The 22,771-nt window shown below is 50.1% G+C and overlaps 1 protein-coding gene across 6 annotated transcripts in view; it reads left to right on the top strand.

The window, feature by feature from the left end:
* Positions 1-22,771, top strand: part of ADCK1 (aarF domain containing kinase 1) — a 121,450-nt gene that overhangs the window by 66,873 nt on the left and 31,806 nt on the right. For all 6 annotated transcript variants that reach the window (XM_047738240.1, XM_047738241.1, XM_047738237.1 and 3 more), the window contains 2 exons: positions 10,302-10,460; positions 20,887-21,045. In XM_047738240.1, coding sequence (XP_047594196.1) covers positions 10,302-10,460; positions 20,887-21,045 — 318 coding nt within the window. The remainder of the gene's footprint in view (positions 1-10,301; positions 10,461-20,886; positions 21,046-22,771) is intronic.

Below are 22,771 nucleotides of genomic sequence, written 5' to 3'. Positions count from 1 at the left end.
TTAGTGGCTTCAGACAAGAGTTATAATCTTCCTGTTCTGTGGGCCAGAAAAGCTCAAATTCAAGCAGCACAGGCTGCGTTCCTTCCAGTGGTTCTCGGGGAGAGTCTCTTGCCTTGTCCGGCTTCTGGAGGCTGCCCGCGTTCCTCAGCGTGTGGCCCTGTCCTCCCTCGTCCCAGCCAGCCACATGGCATCTTTCAGTCTCTCTCTCTCATTCTTTCACCTTGCCTCCCTGTCATATTTGCTCCCATTCTGACCCTCTTGTCTCCCTAAGGACCGGGTGATTCCCTTGGGCCTGTATAGTCCTCCAGGCTGCTCTCCCGCTCTGGGTAGCCTTTGGGGATTGGGACATGGACATCTTTGGGGGGCCATCTCTCTACCCACCATTGGGCCAGCTGGTAAATATTCGAGGTTTTTTTGGGCCAACCAGTCACTGTCACAACTGCTTACCTCTGCCAATGCAACGTGGGAGAAGCCACAGACGTGTGATGAATGGGTGGGTTGTGTCCCAGTGAAAGTTCATTCAGGGACACTGAAGTTGAATTTCATGTAGTATTCATGTATCACAAAATACTGTTCTTTTGTTTTTTTTTTCCAAACATTTAAAACGTCAAAAAAGTATTCTTAGCTGGTGGGCTGTATACAAAAACAGGCATGGGCCTGGTTTTGGCCCAAGGGCCATCGCTTGCTGTCCCCTGCTCTAGATGCCTAATATCCTTTGACACTTAGGACAACACCCTTGCAAAATGAGTATTGTTATCATCACTCCCATCTTGCAGAAGTTAATGGACCTAAGCACTTTTCCCGAGGCCACACGGCTGCCTGTTGGCAGGTAGGGCTGCTGACACAGAGCTGATGTTCTTTACCCTCCCTTTGCTTCGCCAGGTCAGCCAGGCGTGCATGTAATGACCTCAGAATTTGGACTTTCTCTTCCCTGTAGATCCTGAAGGTCTGGGTTTGCCCCCCCTTTAAAAATCTCTGGGTGCCGCTGCTGTTACATGCAAAGCGAATCTGGAAAACTTCTTACTTGGGTGTTCTAGGAAGATCGCCAGGGCTTTGGTACCTGAGCCCTCAGATTTGGGGCTCCGGGGCATAGGAACATAGCTTAGGCTCATTTGCCATGTGACATTTTGCCACTTGTCCCAAGGCTAGGGAAGTCTATCCTGACAGGAAATGGTGCCGCCGTAAGCAAAGGTGCCTTCTGAAATGTGTGTGCACCACTGTGGCCGCCCCCCCGCCAATGGGCACGAGCTGCGGGTGAGGACTCCTCCCCCAGGGGGAGATCTGGAGGGCCCAGCTCAGCCTGGATTCTGGGGTGGGAGTTGTTGGCCATCTTCTTTCTGGCTCTCATATCACTGTGTCTTGTTCCTCTTGTGTATGGTTTCCACAAGCCCTTCCCGCTGCCTAGATGTCTCCTCCTTCCTTCATCTGGTTCACTGCCTCTTCAGATCTCAGTTCTTTGTCACCTCCTCCAAGAAGTGCTCCCTGACCAGGTTTAATCCACTGAACACAGGCTCTTACGGTATCAGCTACTTCTCCCTTCATATCATGTATCAAAGTTGGCCATTTACCTTTTCCTTTGATTACTTGATTAATGCCTGTCTCGCCACCGGACTTCAAGTTCCAGTGGTGACTCCGGGGGGGTAGCTGAACCTGATTTGGACCCAGTCCCCACGGAGTTCCCGGTGACTAGCACAGTGCCCTGCTTATATTAGTCACGTAAGCACTGGATGGATGAATAAACGAATGGCATTTAGTGAATGTGCTCTTCTCTACAAAGTGGAGGCCGTTGTATCTCCTCTGTCCAACCTCAAGAGAAGGCCGAGAGCACACAGGAGCACTTTGAGGGTAACAAACAGTATGCAGCTGTAAGAAAGTATGTTCGGTTGAGCATTTAGTCTCTGTTGAGCAAAGATGTCCTGACATCCCTTATACCAAACCAAACTCAAGTTCAAGGAAGAGGTACTAAGTTCTCACATAGGTAGGTTGCCATAGAGAGGGGACGGAGCTCCTGGCCCCACCTGTCTCTCACTCATGTGCTGGGGGGTAAGCACTGGCTCGCAGGCACCCCATGGTTCCAAGGATGGTTCACTTCTTCTACACTGTGATCACCCCACAGATAACCTACGTAGGCCGGGCCCTGGCTTGTGGGGCATCCTGGCTTCATACTGCACCTCATTCCGCACAATTTCTTCTATCCCGGAGATCTCTGTCACAGGCAGAGACAGAGACACGTCACCCAGTGAGGCTGTACAAGTTATTAAGATGGGGAATGTTGAAAGATTAGATTTATGACAGCCAACGGCGGATTATGAAGAATAATTTATCAAATGTCAGTGCCTGCAGCCTACAATTTACAGAAGGTTTGCTTAAGCTGAGGAGATCTGACTGGACTACCCTCACCCCCACCTCTGATGAGTGACAGATCTAATGGATGACTTCCCAGGCTGGCCAACCACACTGGGTGTTTATCTGCTTTTTATTAATCATTATTATCACAACATTTCCATAGAGTCCTTCCAACTGCAAGTCTTGAAGTGCCCAGCACCCGCCAGGTTCCCTCAGCTACCCTGAAGGAACTGTAGCCACCTCCGGGAAGGGTGTTCGCTCCTCCGAATCATCTGGAAGGCCCAACGTCCCCTCACCAGGAAGAGGTTAGGGAAAATTGAACCTCACTCATTCACTAAGAAATACTTATTGAGTACCAGTGATGTGTCAGGGGCCTTGAATACAGTGCTGAGCAAAAATGGAAGAAGTCTGTCATTTAGAAGGGAAAAGGGAGATCCAGCAAATATAAGTCAGGGCAGAGTACAGCTGTGTTCCTTGCTCTCCAGAAGGGCACCCTGAATTCTGAGGACGTACACGTATGACCTCCTCCTCCTGAGGAGGTAATAGTTGCACTGTGATTTGAAGGGGGAGATGGGGCAGGATCAGACTCGGTGGCTTGTGTTAAGGATTTTGGCTCTGGTAGGCTGAGTGGTTTAAAAAGTGGTTTAAAGTGAGAGAAGTGGTTTAAATGGAGAGAAGTGACATGATCAGTTTATGTTTGGAAGACTCACTTTAGCTGCCTGTGGAGGATAGATTGGAGGAGAAAGGAATACGGTGGCTTTTACTCACGGACAGACTAGAACCGAGAGCCTAGAATTGCTGGCTCTTTGTCCAGTGCTCTTTTCATTTTACCACTCTGTCCTCTTTATGGAGGCATTAAATGGGCATCCAGTATTCCTGCCAGAATTATCGGGGCTCTTTCATAGGCCATATTCTAGACACTTCATGTGTGTTATTTCATATGATGACTCTATGAGGTAGGTATTAGAATTCCCATTTTACAGATGAGGAAGCTGAGGCACAGATGGGTCATCATCTTGATAACTGACCAAGCCAGCACGGCATGGAGCCAAAATCTGAGCCTGGGAAATTTGACCCAGACCTTGCACTGGAATTACCATGCGCTATTGTTTCTCAGGTCTCACTGTGCTGGCCAGCTGGTGGGCATTCTCAGGGAACACACCCACAGCCTTGGGGTGTGACTGCTCCTGGCTTCTTGTTTCTCTGCCAGCTGCTGGTCACTGTCCTGTGGGAGGAGGGAAGCTCAGTCTGAACCGTGAGGCCCTTGACAGAGCCAGGTGCATGATTATCCTGTACCTGGAGGCTCTTAGCACATTGGTAACAGCTGAGGCTCATGCCAGCCTCCTTGTGCAAGTTTAGAGAGCAGCACTATTTTATAATTTCTGTGGTTGACCCTTGTCAAGAAAGGCCTCAGGTTCTGCCACTGGCCCTTCGTTCTTTCTTCCCAACTAGGCAATAGCAATAGCTAATGGCTCTGCAGAACGAATAGTTTGATCTTCCAGAACCCCAGAGAGAACACAGATTCTATGGAAGACAGGGACTCTGTGTCCTCGAGCTATTATTCTCATTATTATCTGTATTATAATAAATTGCTCTGTGTGGGAAGCCGGAGGTGGGGGTAGTCCCACCTTGAGGCAGGGCAGCTGTTGCGTGGGGACAAAGAGACACTTGGGTGCCTTGCCCCCCCCCCCCCCCCCACGACCTCCCAGGGTCTACATTGTGATATCGGAGGTCTCCTGATCTTGCCAGAAAGTCCTGCCAGGGTTGGGTGAATTGGCACTGGGTGGGGGTCACTGTCGCTAGCAGGCCCTGTTAAAATGCAAGTATGTTTTCTAGAGGCTGTTACCTTATTTTTTGGATGGCGGTCTCCTCATGGCCAGAGATGATGTCTGTTTTGTTGGCCCATGTACCCAGCATGGTTTCTGTCATGTGGCAGGCCTGCAGGTACGTGTTTGCTGACTGATGGACTTGAGCTAAGGAATGGCAGATCGGTTTCATTTCCTGTATTAACTCTGGTCAGTTGGTAGTGGCAGCCCAGAGCACTGTGTGGGGAGAGATGCTGAGGCAGCATCTGGGCCCACAGCAGAAAAAAATGCTGTGATCGATTAGTGATGTCTGGCATGGGTGTGCGTAGGGTGTACTAGTTAGCTGTTGCTGCAGAGCAAATTACCCGCAAACAATAAGCACTTGACTTGGTACAGTTTCTGTGGGCCAGGAATGTGGGCATGCCTTCCTGGGTGGTTCTGGCTCCGTCTCTGTGAGGGCGGAGTCAAGCTCTGGGCAGGGGGCTGCAGTCATCTGAAGGCCTGAGTGGGGAAGGAGACTCTGCCTCCAAGATGATTCACTGTGGGCAGAAGGCCTTGCTTCCTCATCCCCGGACCTCTCCACACACTGCTCGAGTGTCCTATTGGCATGGCGGCTCACTGCTGCAGGAGTGTGCTTTCCGGGAGAGGACAAGAAGGTGTCACGGTGACGTCTCAGAAGGCATGCCCTAACTTCCTCTTTGTGCTGCGGTCATGGATCTAGCTCATGCTCAGATGGGCAGTGGGCTGCACCTCACAAGGGGAGGAGTATGTAAGCACCTTGGATATATTTTAAAGCTGCTGCAGGAGGGATGAGAGGGCATGGGTCACCTAGTTGCTGTCAGTGTCAGGTGTTTCTTAGAAGGAGCAGGAATGACCCTGAACAGGTGGGATGCAAAACCAGGCATGTTTAAGTGGAAGGAACAGGAATTGCAGCAAAGTGAGATAGCAGCTGGTGAGGTGATGGTGAGATGGAGGGGTGCCGGGGGCGGGTCCCTGGGAAATGGTGCCAGGGGGAAGGGGTGGGTTTCCAGCAGAGGCATATGGGAAGTGACGGTGGGTTTTCTGCTCAAGGCGGGCAGTCCAGACTTTGCAGAGTCCTAGGAGGCTGGAGCTATCTTATCAGCTTCAGGCTACGGGCGGGGAGTGGGGCAGGTTCACTCCAGCTACTCCATTAGTAGGGGGACTTGTCCCTCTCCCCGTCAGACTGTGGTGGATGGCTGCTGGCACCCAGCCAGGTGTGGGACAGGGGCATCTCTAGACCTCAAGAGCCAGGTGTTGTTTGCTGCTGATGCCATGGTAACCTGCCCCAGGTGCCCTGGGCTGTCTTCCCAGCTCCTAAGTGGCAACTGCCTGGCCTTGGCAGTGAGGCCTGGACCTGCCTGCTTTGAGGCACGCTCCTATCTGTCCATCTGCAGCCATCTACTTCTGGGTTTGTCAGATTTGTTGGCATCTTACGTCAAGGATATTTGAGGTAGTATATCCAGAAGAGGTCTGATGTGCATGACTCTGGGGACAGCGGGATGGAATATTTGAAATTGGGCCATCTTGGAAAATCCAGGACATCTCTCTTCCTGGGGCTGGTGAGGGGCCTGAGGCTGGCTGGCGGATGGAGAGACTTAATGAAACTCCTTCCAAGAATCATATTATGGCTTTTACAGAAGATCCTGACTTCCTGTTACCTTATTTTGGGTGAAACGAGGACCCTGGCTGGTGCTTGGCTGCCCAGTGTGGCCTTTTGGAAACATTGCCCAGAAAACTGGCTTCGTGGGAAGCTGTAGAGCTAATTTTCTGGAGCTTCTCCCTCTTGACCCTGTACCTGGGTCTAAAATCACGTGGTCTAAGTTTCCTGGGCCCCAGCTGATGCCAGCCTGCTGGTCTTTTTTTTTTTAGATTTTTATTTATTTATTTGACAGACAGAGATCACAAGTAGGCAGAGAGGCAGGCAGAGAGAGAGAAAGGAGGAAGCAGGCTCCCTGCTGAGCAGAGAGCCCGATGTGGGGCTCCATCCCAGGACCCTGGGATCATGACCTGAGCCGAAGGCAGAGGCTTTAACCCACTGAGCCACCCAGGTGCCCCCAGCCTGCTGGTCTTAACCTGAGCCATGGGGGGGGGGAGGTGTGTGTGACACATTTCTTCTTGCCCTTCTGATGTTTTCTGCTCATAAAAAAAACAAACACCACTTCCCACTTTTACACACGTGCGCGTGCGCACGCACACATGCACGCAAACATAGACATACCCTGAAAAACCAGACCATACAGAGCTGGAGAAACTTTTTTCCTGATTATTTTTCCTTTTTTAGACAGGGACATCGATATATTTGAATCATGGGCCGACAGTAATTAAAAAGCACATAACTAGTCATTTTAAAATGCAGCTGTTTTACTTAATTGATTTTTGTCGCCAGACCCAGAGGAAAAAAAGAGGAACAGGGGAAGACAGGCTTAGAAGGGGAGACAGGTTTCTGCGAGCGACTGGAGGCAGCCGAGGGCCCTGCTTGAATCTAATTGCTGTCCGTGCTGCAGTTGGTTTCCGCTAATGGCTTTCTGCTCAGAGGGCTGGGGGCTGGGGCCCGAGGGGAGGGGCGGCGTTGGTGTCAGCTGCATGGGGGGTATAATTCTGCTTTCGGGACAGGGTCTATTTTTCCTTACTATCTATCAGCGTAAAGTACTTCCACTGAGCACTTTGAATCAAGGTTCCATTTAGAGATACTTTATTCATATTTAATTACAGGCTGCAGCACCAATCTTTAATTACCTTTTTTATAAGCCAGCTAGGAACATTCACTAGCAATCAATTATTGTGTGTGTGTGTGTGTGTGTGTGTGTGTGTGTGTAAGCACAGGAGGGTGTGGGGGTGTGACTTGCTTCCTGATAGAAGAGAAAGGATGGCTGCAGGGGCCCTGGGGAGGTGGTGGGTGGGCAGGGGTGGGGTGGGGAATCTGCCCAAGAGGTTCCCTGTGCAGATTGGGTGGTGCATTTCCCATGCCTCTCTTTGCTGCCACTGGTCAAGCTGGGATTAGGGCAGGTCCTCACAGCTGGGGCCTCTTTCAGGGTACTGTGTTGGTACCTGGGCTGAGGTGTATTCTGAGTTCCAGACCCCCGGCCTGCCCTGGTGGAGACAGCAAACGGTGGGAGGCCCCCTTCTCAGTCCCTGGGGATATGGCAGACCAGGCTTCCTCTTACCCAGGAGACGGGGAAATGCTTGCCTCAGCCCTTTCCTTCCTTCACCTCTCCCTGGAGTGCTCCTGGCAGCTGTTTTTGCCACACAGCCCTAGTGATGCCGTGTCACTCTTCAGTTGCAATGACTCTGCAACGTCCCTGCAATGACACTGGTTTGAAGCCTGGCTGTCCTTCTTAGGAAATGAGCCAGTGTTCCCAGGGAGCCACGTGGAGGCTTGGGGTGAGGAGTAGAGTCAAGTGACCCCCCCCCCCCCAGTCCTTTTGCAGTGGGCAGAGGGGGCCATTCCAGCTGCCTGGGAAGGTCTGAGTTTGCAGATCTGCTCCAGAAAGCATTCTCCTTGGTGCTCCTTCAGGAACAACCAGACGGTTTCTAAAGGTAGTTCTTGCTCATTTCATTATGTAATGGCTCGGAATGTTGCTGAAGTCTACCTCCCTTCTATTCCTGGATCCCTGTCCCAGCAGGAGGGCACTGAGGGGAGGGGTCAGGGGAGGGAAAGGAACTCACACTTATTGAGCCTCTTGGGGGTACGTGGCACCATGCCTGTGTTTCTTTTGTCTAATCCAGATGGGGCCTGAGAACTCTCAGTCAGAGCCCCTTCATTCCTGTGTGACAGAAAGCAACTCAAACTGGTTTAAGCAAAAAAGGGAATTATAGGGTGAGTCTTCAGGCATGGTTAGATCAAGGGGCCCAACCTTGTTGACCAAGATTCACTCTGTCTCTTGGCTCTGCTTTCCTCTTTGTTGCTACTCTGGGATTCCTGGTAGCTCCAGACTTCGACTTTTTACCTTCAAGTTCAGCAGAGAGAAAGAATCTTTTCTCCCACAGTTCAAACAAAAGTGAAACAGTTGAGTCTGATTAGATCAGTTGGGTGACATGTCCATCTCTGAACCCATCAGCATGACCTAGGGTATTCAAGTTTCTGATTGGCCAGGCTGGGGTCTCACACCCATGCTGGTGTAATGGGTAGAGTCCGCCTGGGTAAGTCCCACACAGGACATGTGCTTTTACATTGGGGGCCTTTAGACTAGGAGGGGTGTGGGAGCTGGAAGGTCCATCCTTGAAAAGGAAGAAAGTTGATTCAGTTCCTCTCCAAGGATTCAGTCTTTCAACAAATATGTATTTGCCACAAGCTAGTTCCAGTACTATTCTTTTTTTTTTTTTTTTAAGATTTTATTTATTAGTGTGTATGAGAGAGAGAATGAGCAGGGAGAGCACCAGAGGTAGAAGCAGACTCCTCACTGAGCAAGAAGCCCGACTCGGGGCTGGATCCCAGGACCTTGGGATCATGACCGAAGCTGAAGGCAGACGGTTAACTGACTGAGCCACCCGGGTGCCCCTCTGGTGCTATTCTAAGCATAGGGAATTCAGCAGCTAATAAGACAGACAAAAATCTCTGCCCACTTGAAGGTGATGTTCTAATGGGGTCTACAGGGATGGTGGTTCTTTTGTTCTTCCAAGCCAAGCCCAAGTCCAGGATAAAGGGAGAGACCTAGGATGATTGATGTGGGGACAATCTGGTCCTCAGGGAACCTCAAACTCAGGAGGGAAGGAAAAAGACAAGTTTGTGGTTGGGGAAGGATGGGAAGAAGTAGCATGGGGAGAGGCACAAATAAAAACCCGATGAAGAAGAAGGAGACCAGGGAAGCCAATCCGTACCCATCTCCTGTGACAGAGAAGTGTGGGCCCCTCCCATGTTGCCTGGACCTTTGGCTTCCGAAGGATGTTGATAAATGGGACGGAGTTTAGTGAAAGCTACGAAAATGATGACAGGGCTGGAGGGAGTGATTTATGAGGGAGATTAGCAAGGTGTCGGCACAGCCTAGTAAGCAGAGGGATGGGATGGTGGCCGAGGGTCGTCTGACTGCTGAAGTCCAAGGAGAGGAGGGGGCCGAAGGGCAGGAGAGAGTGCCTGATGCGGAAAGGGCCTGGGGGAAGCAGGGGCACGGATGGATGGGCCTCAGGGTGAGAGCCTAGGGGACGTGAGAAGGAGGACCATGGGACTAATCCTGTGTGTACACATTCATGTGTGTGTGTGTGTGTGTGTGTGTGTGAGAGAGAGAGAGAGAGAGAAGGAGAGAGAATATGTCTGGACCTTCTAGGATTGGAAAGCTATACAGGGATTTCAAAAAGTGGAGGGGGTCAGAATTTCAGCCTTGGGCATTTTTACAAAAGGCTTTTGGCGGTCTCCTTCTCATCTGGTAAAATATTACCACCTGGACCATGTAGGTGCAATCCCTCAAGTCACAAAGACTTTTTTCCCTTCAGGAAAATTTGGTTGGCATTTCTAAAAGGGAAGGAAGGAAGGAAGAAGGGAAGAGAAGACAAAAGAGTAAGGAGCACATATTCCGTTTTGTAGAGGAAGGGCGAGGGGTCTGCCCAAGGCCACCTTTGGGTGACATTGCAGGTGGGGACCAAAAGCGAGGCTGGGGTGTGTAGCCCTGGGGTCTCTGCCAGTTGGCCAGGCTGAGGGTGGGTTTGGGGACCTGTGTTGAGCTGCTGTTCAGGCAGGAACAAGAGGTGGCTACTGCATTTGGAACCTCCAAACTGGGGTCCCTTGAGCTCTTCCATGTTGGTGGATTGGAGTATCTGATCCCTGTATTGGGCTGTCTGGGGCCGGGGTTCTGTTAACTCTTGATTTCGTGTACCTGTGTAACAGCCTTGGAGTGCAGTGGTGCGTAACTAAATGAGCAGATGGTCCTCAGTTCTGAATGTTCTGGACAACACTTCTTTGGCCTTGATTGGAGATGCTCAGGGCACCCATGCATGTGTATGTGGGCACCCCTCCACGTGTGTTTTCTCTCTCGCTCCCTCCGTACGCCTGCTGTGAATCTCCATGGCAGCAAAGAGCCTGCACAAGGCATTGGGTTGGCGTACCACTGGTAGAGCAGAAAATCTATTGGCCTGGCCCGTCCCCTCTCACTGAACTGAGTCATCTTAATTACTCTGTCCTCTCTCCACTCTTGACAGATCCATGATTTGTTTGTGAGCTTTGACGACACCCCCCTGGGGGCCGCCTCCCTGGCCCAGGTCCACAAGGCGGTGCTGCGTGATGGGCGGACCGTGGCCGTAAAGGTCCAGCATCCAAAGGTGCAGTCTCAGAGCTCGAAGGACATTCTCCTGATGGAGGTGAGAGCCTGCCCCTTCCTTTGTCCTCGCTTTATATTTCTCTGGAAACTAGCTGGCTCCAGGGACACTGGTTCAAGGCAACTGGGTGGAGTGTGACCCATTATACAGCAGAGTGGCTGAGGAAAGCTTGAGACCATGACAAAGGAGGTGTCCTGACAATGCTGTGACTGGGGGACCCGTGGCTGGGCACGTCACTTCGTCTTGATTTGTTCCTAGGAACTATCTGGGGATGGTCTCAGAGCATGACGTGTAGCTGCTGGGGCCAGCGAGACCTCAGGTGGATGTTGAAGAAATGAGATGAACCAAAAGTGATTTCCTTGGGGGTAGAAAAGTTACATCTTAATTTGTTAAATTGTAACAAAAGGGAGCACCTGGAGAACCAAGGGATGTAAAAATGACAGGAAGATCCCATAGAAACATTTACGCAGATTCCGTGTTTGCTTATCTCCTGTTCTGAGTGAACAAGCTTATCCACCTAAAAATGTTCCTGGGAGAAGCCCAGGTGGAGACTATATCTCTGGACTTTTCTTGTTCTGTCCCCAGAGCAAGGGAGGGTGAGGCGGGTGCTGGTTGGTTGGTGGCCACAGCCTGGCCCTGGGAGGGCGGGTGTTTCACCTTCCAGTGTGTCCCTCCCCTCCTCTGTGGGCTGCCTTCCCCGTTCTCTTTCCTCACTCTGGGCTCATAGTCTGTTTCCTCAGTTCCCTGACTAAGCTCCAAACATGCATGGAAGGTCACTTTTGTACCAGGTGCTAGGTGGGTCATGGGGGCAGTGAGGGAGCTCCATCTTCATCCCCGGGAAAATTCCCTGTTTAGTGGAAGGGCAGGTCTGGACACCAACAGCCACGGTGTGGGGATGTGAGCTCCGCCAAAGGGATGTGTGCATGGTGCCCTCAGCACAGGGTGCGTTGACAGGTGTGTTGGGGGCAGGGCTTCATGGAGGGGCCCGTGAGATGGCGGGGCAGGGGAAGGATAGCCAGCCTGTGCGGAGGTCCAGTCTTAGAGGAACAGGGTGGGCTTGGAGAAGAATTGAGCTGGTTCAGTTGGTATGACTGGGAGTGGCTGCAGAGGGGGCTGGGGAAGGTAGGCAGGGACCACACAGAGGGCCTGATCTTCCAGGCCAAGGCACAGAACAGCATACACAGCAAATCTGGATCTTCTGTGGACCCAAGCAGATGTGATTCTCTCCTGTAGCCAGCAGGGAACTATTTGAGAATTTTAAATCAGGGGAATGTCGTGATCAGATGTACGTTAGAGACAAAAGTCTGTTGGAAGTCTGGAGGATGTATAGGAAGGCAGAAAGACTGTATTCAGGGCGACTAATGGAGGAGCTGCTGCACTGGTCTGAGCCAACAACAATGATGTGACCCAGGGCAGTGTAGTGGGAGTGAAGGGGAGGCATGAGCCGAGGGGCGGAGTCATCAGGACGTGGTGAGCAGCTTTCCGTGCGGTGGAGGCAAATAATGGTAGGAATGAATGGAAGGAGAGTAAAACAAATTGTAGGTTTCTGGCTTACATGATTAGGTTTGGGTGCCTTTCACCAGTGTATCAGTTGGGGTCCAGTTGGGAAGGAACAAAATCACGCTACGTATTTCCAGCAGACGGAATTTAAAAGAGAAAATGGGGCTCTCATGGGATGGAATTGCGGAGAGGCAGATGGGAGGGTGAGACCGTTACCAACGGCTGGAAGCCACTGCCACCCTCAAGGTGGAGGGACAAGGAGAAGAGGTGGTTCCCTGGGGCCGGCAGCTGGGGTCACTTGGTAGAGCCGGCCCCTGGCGGGGGTGGGGGTCCTTTGGCAGGTGGATCACAGCCTCAGAGCCCCTCACCTGGGAGGTGGGGCTGCAGATGCTGTTTGAGGCAGCCGGTTTCCACCTCCTTCTCTCCGCCAGTCTCCCACCAGTGCTGCCCTTGGGCCAAGGCTAGATGGGAAATGCAGTTCCTTATGAGAGTGGTGGGGTCAGGGTGCTCTCAGAGCCGGGTGGAGTGGGCCATGGAGCCCCCACGAGAGCTTGGGTACTGCCGTCGGGAGACTGGATTGGGCTTTGCTCTGGCGGTCTCCATTCCGGCTGGAACCACACGTGCGGGATTTAGCAGCAAGGGGACTCATGGTGGGTAGGTGAGTCTGGGGGAGTAGTTGAGGTGACTTGGAAGGGCAGGGCAAAGAGAAAAGGAGAGGACAAGGGGAGAGCTGTGAGGAATACTGTCATCGGGGGAGTATGCCCAGGAAGTTAAACTTCTGGGGGAATGGAGATATGGAGAAGTTACAGCCAGACAGATTGGAGGAGAACCAGTGTTGCTACATTCCATGGAAACAACTTCGAGAAGAGAGCTAGAAAACATAGCAGCTTAAAACAACGGGTGTGTGTGTGTGTATTTTTTTTTTTTTTTTAAGATTTTATTCTAGAGAGAGAGCCAGAGAGGGAGCAGGAGCAGGAGGAGGGGCAGAGGGAGAGGGAGAAGCAAGCTCCCTGCTGAGCAGGGAGCCCAACAGAGGGCTCGATCCCAGAACCCCAGGATCATGACCTGAGCTGAAGGCAGACACTTAACCAACTGACTACCCAGGTGCCCCCAGCAGTTGTGTGTTTTGCTCCTGAATCTGCAGTTCGGGCAGGGCTTTGTACAGAGACTCGTGAATTTCGTGTGGTGCCGGCTGGATGGTCTGACGGAACCGGAGGGTCTACTTCCAGGTGCCTCATTCATGTCGCTGGCAGCTCAGCTGAGGCTGGGGGCAGGGCCTTGGGTCCTTCCAGATAGGCCTCTCCGAAGCTGTTGGGGCTTCCTTGCAGCATGGCAGCTGGGTTCCAAGAGTGAATGTCCCACGAGCATAAGGCAGAAAGCACATGACCATGGTATGACCCTGCCTTGGCAGGCACATACCACTACTTCTTCCTTACTCTGTTGGCAAGAACAAGAGTCACCCCTTTAGTTTAAAGGGGTGGGGGGCAGGAGGTACTCTACTTCTTGATGGGGGTGTGACCAGGTTCTAGAAGAGCATCAGAATGGGAGGTATTGTTGCAGCCATTTGGGAAAATACAGTCTGCCAGAATTACTCCGTGTTGTCAAATGGGAGATAAAATTAGCAAAGCTCTGGAAAAGGCCTCTCGGATTTGGTGACTGAGAGTCCTTGGGGCGAGCAAGGAGACTGGGTTGAGGGGATGGGAGTAAACTGAGGCCCCAGGGAGTGGAGATGGTTGACATAGAATACTCAGGTGTCACTCAGGTGATGTCAGGAGGGTCCTGTGTGCTGTTTAGAGCAAAGCTCAGGATCAGAGGTGGGGACAGGAGCAGGCTGTCCCTGAGGGGGAGGGTGGCCATGGATTGGTTGGGGGGTGGTGCTGGAGATCGAGGAGAGGGAAGTAACTGGCAGGTTTGGTCCTGAGGGTGACTCCAGGGATTGGGCTGTAAGGACCCGGGTGGAAGCACTAGCCTCGGTCAGTCTTTGTTCGGAGCCTGGAGCAAGGTGGTGAGGCTGCGCGCAGATGAGTGTAGGGGGCAGGGAGGATGGCAGAGGGAAAGTGGGCAGCTGAGTTGTAAACAGCCTGATCGCCCTATTTTTTTTTGCTGCAGTAGGAGGCAAGATCATCTGCTGAGAATGAGGGGGTAGGAGGTGGCATTGGAGGCCGGGGGTGGGGGTGAAGGTTTGGAATAGCTGCTCCGTGTGACGGGAAAGGGAGCTGACCAGGGCTCGGGAGCAGGGTTCCTGAGTGGTACCAGGCTTCCTTCTGGAAACGCGAGTTTTCTGGAGCACCTGTCAGTAGCTACGCAGCAGCCACAGTTGGGAGTGAACTGGGAGTCTCGGAGCATCCCTGGGTGTCTTCAGACCCAGCAGCCACTCCTGTGTTGGGCAGGAACCTGCCTCTCCCCAGCGGTGCCACCGGGACCCATCTGGGCTGGAAGGACAGCTGACACTGTTTCTCTACGCAGAGATGCGCTGACTCCCTAAGTACTGGCTGTTGGCAGGTCAATGGCAGTGCTCATAAAGATTTGGCATCTTCCTCCAGGAGATAAGCATCAGACGCTTTCCTTGGGAAGTACGGCCTGGCAGCCGCGTGCGGAGGACAGAGGGGTCGTGCACGGTGGCTGAGGCCGAGGTCACCACCTCCACGCACTGTCAGCATTAACAGCAGCACCACGGGCTTGGTCTCTGGTGGGAAAACATCCTCCTTGGCTCAGCCTTCTCTGTAAAACGAAGAGGAGCCTAACTGGGAAGCTCATCTCATTTTATATTTGAAATGAGTCTTATAATTTTGTTCCTGAGTGCTAACCCAGAATAGTACCCCAGAAAGGTTCTCATGTGTGTTAGTAGGAGAAGAGTGATTTCAAGGGGGGGCATAAGGCCACCTTAGCCACCGACAGCTTGAGGACAGGGTGAGGAAAAGCGTAGCTTTCTGGTGCTTCTCTTTATGACTGCTGCAGGTGCTTTCTGTCCTCCTGCCTCTCTCCCACTGCCCACTGTTGTCCCTCTCTCTTCTCCCAACTGTGCGATGCCTCCCAGCATTGTCTTGAGAGGAAGATGATCTGACTAGAGTGATTCCTACTAAGGAGAGAGTGACTAATAGGGGGTAACCTTCGACTATTTGCAGTTGAAGAGGTGAGCTTCTTACATCCACATACATACCTGCTGTAAAGTCAGGTGTGGGAGTGAGGTTTTGAGAGTGAGAAAGTGGGGGACTGCTATGGGTTGTATCCATTAAGATGCTATAGGCTGCAAGTACTGGAAAAATCCAACTAAAATTGGTGTAAATAATAGTAACTTCTATTATGTCACATTTCCAGACACCTAGAAGTAGTGTTGGCTGTTCCAAGGTTGACTGATCCAGCACTTCAGTATGATTTTTAAGGACCCAGTTTCCTTTTGTCTTCTACTCTGGTTTGTTCTGCTCAAGTAGTGCTCCTCATGGTCCCAAAACAGCTGCAGCAGTTCCTGCTGTTACAAGTAGACAACATCCAGTGCCAAAGAGGGCCTGTTTCTTCCACTATATTCCTTATCAAAAAGGAGCCCTTTCAATAGCATTTCCTTCATTTCTCATTGGCCAAAAGTAGGCCACATGCCCAAGTATAAATCAGTCTTGGTGAGAGACAGGAGACGGATCATGATTCACCTTCTCAGGCTAAGACCTGCCTTCCTTGAAGGACATGAGAGATGCACAGAATTGGGGTTCTGTTAACCGGAAAGTGAGGGAAATGGCTTTTGGGTTGGCACCTACTAGCACATGCCACCTTTGTGTTTTGTGTCTCCTGAGAACCTGGCACTCCGCTTGGGGCAGGGGACAGTCTCTCGGATAGACTATTGAATGATGCCCAGAGGGTGGGAGCCAAGTCTCGGTGAATGGGGTTTGATGTACCTGATGGTGTTGGTGACTTTGCACAAAAGAGAAAGGCACAGCCAAGTGTGTTTTTCAGCTTTGTCATTATCACCTGATATTGTCCCTTTAATAGTTGGGGCAACTCTACTTCTAGATGCACGGCCAGTGACTCTTATTGATTTGAGTGGCTGTCCAGAGCCAGACTAATTGGGCCCAGAGATTGGAACAATGATTCAGCAGGAAGGGGTGAACTGACAAGGCAGAGTCTGTTCGTCTGCTGGCGGGCTGGCTTTGCAGCAACACTTGCCCACAGTAGCAGGGAGGTTAGCGGGCTGGATCTCACTGCCATTCTCACTGTCAGAGGGCATGGCAGACTCAGAGGGCCTGCACGCTGGTGGTAAAGCCATAATCCCCCGGTCCCAGTAGCACCACCCCGTATCACTTCCTGTTCTCTCGTAAGCTTCTGGAATTGATGATGACCCCCCCACCCCTTGCTCTGTTATTCCCTAAAGCATCTAACTCCTGCTCTCCACATGACACCTGTCCCCAAGACACTCTCCCACACGGGAGTGGGACTCCAGTCTGAGTACCAAATCTGATCCACTGTTTGATATCATCTGGCCCATGCCAAGGGTCTCTAAAAATAAAGGCCTGTCACGGTCATGTCGTTGACTTTTTTTGAACAACATTTTTAGCTCACGCTTGTCTGTCATCTTGTTTCTTTTGTGAATGTGTTGATTGAACAGTGGGTGGCTAGTAATGTTTGTGTTGGCACAGATGCCAACAGCTGATTTTATTTTCTAAAATACATTAAAAAAACCCAGAGATGTAGACTATCCCATGGACGCTTCTCTTCACCCTATAATTCTGTTTCGTAAAAAGTGTGCACTTTAATAACTTATCGGAATAAAGATAAGCCTCATGAATGGCAAGTTGTTTACATCACTCCGAATTGACTTTCGATCCTTGTTGAACATCCATTTTTACCAGTTTGGGTCCATCAGGCATTCTGTTTAGCGTGCTGTTTTCCCATAGAGCGTTATTTCTTTTATAAGATGTAATAACTTAATAACAGTCAGTCTTATTTCGGTTGCAGTTTTAACAGTCCACAGTGGTTCTTTTTACGCCTTATCTCACACTTCCTATTGTATTATCCTGTATTGCGTTGCATGAGTCAGGGCTGCGCAAAGAAAGGAGTGAGAAAACCTTGGGTCCGAGTCCTGCATTTGAAATGACAAGCTCTGTGACCTTGAGAAATGCTTTAACCTCCCGGAAGCAGTTTCTGGTTTCAAAAAATTGATTTTTCCTCCTGTGAGCCAATCACCCCATAGGAAAATATTTTCATTATTTCACCTTGAAGGAAATGTTAATTTTTTTTAAGATTTTATTTACTTATTTGATAGACAAAGATCAAAGTTGGCAGAGAGGCAGGCAGAGAGAGAGGGAGAAGCAGACTCCCTGCTGAGCAGAGAGCCTATTGTGGGGCTCGATCCCAGCACCCTGGGATCATGACCTGAGCTGAAGGCAGAGGCTTTCACCCACTGAGCCACCCAGGTGCCCTGGAAATGCTAATTTTTGAACATGCCTTGATTGACTTACAAGATTTCAAATCGCGTAGAAGATTCTCAGGCGTTCCAAAACTGTGGTCACCGAAAATTCAGAGGTAATCCCTTTCCCTGCCACAACCTCAGAAATAGAAAAACTGAATTTATTTGAGCAAGACACATGTGAACATATAATCATCTCTGGGGAGAAGACCGGCCCTCTGAAATGTTCATTTTTTTCCTTCATTTATTCACTCAGTGACTCACGTGAATATTCAGTAAACATCTGCTGAGTATAGAATACGTGCTAGGCGCTGGTGGGAACATTGGCTGTTGCAAGAATTTTAAGGAGAAGATACATTTTGGGAGAGAAATCAAAAAGCCAAATTGATAACAACACCTGTTTTATTTTAGTTGACTGCAGCTGTTGTCAAAAAGGAAGAACTTAAATGAATCTACTTAGGGCAGGCTCTTAGCAAGAGAATTCGATGAAAACAGAAGGTGAAATGGTTTTGTTTTATTCTCCTCAACCAAGAAAAGTCTCTAACGGCAGCAGCCCAAACCATTTTAGATTTGGACCAGATGACTCTGAACCTGACCCATTTCCCTCCCTGCCTTGAAGTTCAAGGGGTTGGTAAACCCCCAGAATTATGTATAAGATGATGTGACTATGTACGTTTTCTGGGCTTCATAGCTGGCATCAAATTTTCAAATTGGGGACTTCCTGTAAAAAGGGAGGGTATCCTTTTAGAAAGTGGTGAACCACTGACGTCCATTCCGCCAGAACCTCTCATTCTCTGTTAACGAAGGGAGTGACTCGGCCACTACCCACACAGTGCTTTAGACACCAGCTTTGTGAGTACTGTAAGTTTTTTGGGTAATGAATTAGTTTATGAATTAGTTATTAGCATATAATCAATCAAATCTTTGACTGCTTTTATGGTTAATGGCATTAGGTATTCATAATAACCAATAGTCCTAGTAATGACTTGCTATATAATTGATTAGGAACAGAAAAATCTGGAAAGTGACTTTCAATGCTGTTTGAATATCAATGATAGTTTAAAATTTCACAAATAATAGTGAAGATATATTAAACGATGAGAATATATCATTTGGTTAGAAGCCTCATCCCCAGATAGAGATCCGACTAGGGTACAAGGGGCTCCCTGTGTCTCCCCACATCTGGCCCTGGGTAGTCACCTGGAAGGGAATCAGGAATTCTCGACTGAACAAATGATAAGCCTCACTGTGGTTCCCTCCCTTGTCCCTCCTGGGTGAGAACCTCTGGAATTAAGGCTGGAGCAAAATGTCCAAGAGGTTTCTCCCTGAACCCGGAGCCCAGAGAGTAGAATTCAATTGTTTTCAGATGTTGGGTGTGCACTTGGCCCTGGCCCCAGGCGAGGGAGTCTGTCTCCCATGCACCAGCCCTGCTTCCCCTTTGGTGGCGGTTAAGGGCCATCTGAGGGCAGGGTGATGAGCCACGATGCCTTGGGGGCTGCTCATCCCCACTGCCGGGGCCTGACAAGGCCTGACAAGTGCTGTCCGGGCCTTGCTGTTGCTGCCCTTCCCGCCCAGCTTGTATGACTCAAACAGAAACAAAACATAAACTAAATCAATTATCATAAGGTCACAGGTCTAGCCCATGAAAGACTAGACAAGACTTAAAAGAAATTAGACTGCAGCTGAATGTAATTAAAAAGGGTTTTGATAGGAATGGAGTATAATAACCTTGTGTGATGATTCCTTTAGAATGGCATCTGGTACATCGTCTAGGACATAGGGTTTAAAGACAAAGCCATAAATGCCTTGTAGTAAAAGGCCTTGCTTTAGATCTCTTTCTTTTATATTGCGTGTGCCTATCCCAGTGGTAGGCACCATACAGACCAGGGCAAAAGGAAGCCTAAGACCAGGCTCGTAGCTGGGGCTCAGTGAGTCCTTCTGGGTAGATGGGATGGCATCTCCATCTGTTCAGGCTGCTGTAACAAAATGCCACAGATTGGGTGGCTTAAATGACAGACTTTTAGGGATACCTGGGTGTCTCAGTTGGTTAAGGGTAGGACTCTTGATTTCGGCTCATGTCACTCATGTCATGATCCCAGGGTTGTGAGATCAAGCCCTGCCTTGGGGTCTGTGCTGCGCATGGAGCCTGCTTAAGATCTTTCCTCTCTCTCTGCCCCTCCCCTCCCCCTCACCTCACACTTGCTCTCACACTCTCTCTTAAAACAAAAACAACAAAACAAAAACAAAAACAGATGTTTATTTTTTGTAGTTCTGGAGGCTGGAAATCTAAGGACAAGATGCTGGCCAATTTGGTTCCTGGTGAGGACTTTCTTTCTGGCTTGAAGAGAGCTATCTTCTCTCTGTGCTCCTACATGGAAGAGAGCACTCTGTCTCTTCCTCATCTTACCGTACACTAAAACCATCATAGGTGCCCCACCTTCCTGACCTCATTGAAACCTACATACCTCCCCAAGGCCCCATCTCCAAACACCATCACCCTAGGGATTAGGGCTTTGGCACTAAATTTGGGGGTGGGGGATACAAACGTTCAGTCCACAAAAGGTGGGGTAGGTCTTTTGGTACCAGTGAACCCATGGGCTCATCCTTGTCTGGCATAACCAGAGGGTGGAGATGGGTTTTCTCAGAGAACTGGGACTATAATCCATATCAAGAATTTCTGGGAGGAATGGTCACTTTGAACACTGAGAGGAGGGTTTATAGTAGAACAGGAGAGTTCCTTTCTGTGTTTCTCTTGGGGAAAGGCACCTCCTGTGTTCCTGGCCTCACCCCTCACCGACTGCAGAGCCATCACCCACGAACTTTCCAGAGTCTCTTGAATCCAGAGCCCTACGTGGGGCGGCCTCAGAACTAAGTCCCAGCCCATGGTGGGGGTCATGGCAAGTTCTGCAGATGTCACCAGGGTCCTGTTCTCTGCCAGGAACATTTAATTTCACATCATTAAACTGATAAACGCCCTATAGGTCTGCTAAAATCCCGGTTTCCACCGTGTCCTTATTCAAGAATCCACAATGTGGCCAAATTACCAGAAACCTGAGCTTTTTATCCCAGTGGTCACATCCCTTATCTCTTACTCTTGCTGTCTTATCCAACCTTGTTTTGTTATTCCAATGTGCTTTTTATCAAGCAATATTTTAGACATGCGGAAAGTATAGAAAATAACATTTTAAATGCTCCGGTATCAACCCCTCAGCTTAAGAAATGAACAGAGCTTCATACAGTTGCAGCGCTCTCCCCGCTCTCTGTAAACAGGACTAAGAGGAGCACGTCTGGGAGCAGCAAGTGAACTAGAGCAAGGGTTTGGGGGCTGGGTGGACTCAAGTGGAATTCTGGCTCTGTGCTTCCTTGCTGGGAAAATTTGGGACAATCCTCTAACCTCTCAGAGCCTCAACTTCCTCATCTGTAAAATGGGGATAAGGGTACACCAGCAGGGAGGTCTTGTTTCAGGCGAGGCCTGGGGACGTGTCAGTGCCCAGACCCAGGCAGGAGGGCGGGGAATGGAGCTCCCGTGATGGATGCCGTGGTCTGACTGATGGGCTCCTCGGTGGATTTCAGGTGCTTGTCCTGGCTGTGAAGCAGCTGTTTCCAGAGTTTGAGTTCATGTGGCTGGTGGAGGAAGCCAAGAAGAACCTCCCTTTGGAGCTGGATTTCCTCAATGAAGGGAGGAATGCCGAGAAAGTGGCCCAAATGCTCAAAGACTTTGACTTCTTAAAGGTAGGAGGGGCAGGGCAACGGGGGGCATGGTGGTGTGGTGAGAGAGTGCTGGTCCCTGCCCTGAGCACCCTCCCTTGCAGGACATGAGTGGGGAAGCCTCCTTTCCAAGGCTTCTTTCCGAGCCTGAATGATTTGTCCCTAGTGTTGCACATCAAAGCTCTTGAGGACAATGTTACAAAGATATACCAAATGTGATTGTTGACCTAGCACCCAAACATGTTTATTGAATGATCTGTAATTCTAAGACACTGAGTGCTACCCAAGGGCCTGTAAGCTGTGGTCTCTGCCTCCGTGAAGCCTGGGATGAGGACGTTGATGACGATGGTTGCTACTGTGCTCTGGCACTGTTCCCAACACTATACATATAATACCTCATTTAATATACAGTCAGTTCTGTTGTAATGCAATGTATGTGTTCCTAGAAACCTCCATAGTGTGCAGACTCACACAACAGAAACCACAGGGCTTATGGGGAAAATAGGGCTGGGCTTACAACGGTGCCAGCGGACACACGACAAGATGCTCACCATCACTCATTTTCAGGGGAACGCAAACCAACATCACAGTGAGATATCACCTCACACCTGTAGGAATGGCTAGAATTAAAAAGACAGGAAGTAACAAGTGTTGGGAGGATGTGGAGAAACAGGAACCCTCCTGCACATTTGGTGGGAATGCACATTGGTGCAGCCACTGTGGGAGACGGCGTGCAGGTTCCTCAAAAAAACTGAAAACAGAATATGTGATCCAGATAGAGGCAACCCGGTGTCTATTACCGCATTATTTCCAACATCCAAGATCGGGAAGCAGCCCAAGTGCCCATCCACAGATGAATGGGCAAAGAAGATGCGGTGTGTACACAATGGACTATTACTCAGCTGTGAAAAAACGAGATCTTGCCATCGGCGACCACATGGATGGACTAGAGCACATAGTGCTAAGTGAGATAAGTCGGACTGAGAAAGACCAATGCCTCATGATCTCGCTCGCATATGGAATGTGAGAAACAAAACAGATGAACAAACCAAAAAAGACAAAAAAAGTGGACTTAAATACAGAGAACAAACTGGTGGCTGTCAGAGGGGAGGTGCATGGAGGGATGGTGAAATAGACAATGGGGTAAAGAGTACAGTCACTGGGATGAGCACCGAGTGATGTGTAGAACCTTTGAATCATCTGCCTGTACAAATTGTAGCACTGTTTGTTATACTTCAGGAGAAAATAAAATAGACAACTCACAAAAGAGAAAATGCAAATCTAAAACAATGTCACCAGTGACACAGAAAATAAAAGAAGGTGGGAGCCTAGTAGAAACAGCGTAGTTTTACGCACGCTACATCGCTAAGAAGTACGTAAGACCACCGAGCACATAGCGCCCCATCCTGACAGCTGCTTGTGAAAAGTGAGCACGGCTGGAGTTGCCGCTTGTGCCTTAGCGTGCGGTGGTGGGAGGCCGGTCATCTGGGCATGGCGGAAAGTTGTAACCCAGATGTGCGTGGGCGGGACTCATGGTGTCTGTGGTGACGTTGGGGTGTGTGTGTTTTGTGTATGCCCGGGTCAAGCCCTCCCGAGGGAAGCCGTTTCCTGCATTCACGGGGTGTTTCCTGGGGAGGATGGCTCACATAAGCCAGTGCAAGATTTGCATTACGATCAAAGTGCCCCCCTCCCCCGCAGTATATCAATCACATTTAAAAAGTTTGTGTTTTCGAGTGTTAGAGAAGAACTG

The sequence above is a fragment of the Lutra lutra genome, chromosome 7 (assembly GCF_902655055.1).
Source record: "Lutra lutra chromosome 7, mLutLut1.2, whole genome shotgun sequence".
Lineage (NCBI taxonomy): Eukaryota > Metazoa > Chordata > Mammalia > Carnivora > Mustelidae > Lutra > Lutra lutra.
The sequence above is the reverse complement of the archived record's forward strand: the minus strand, read 5'-3'. Positions and strand labels throughout refer to the sequence as shown.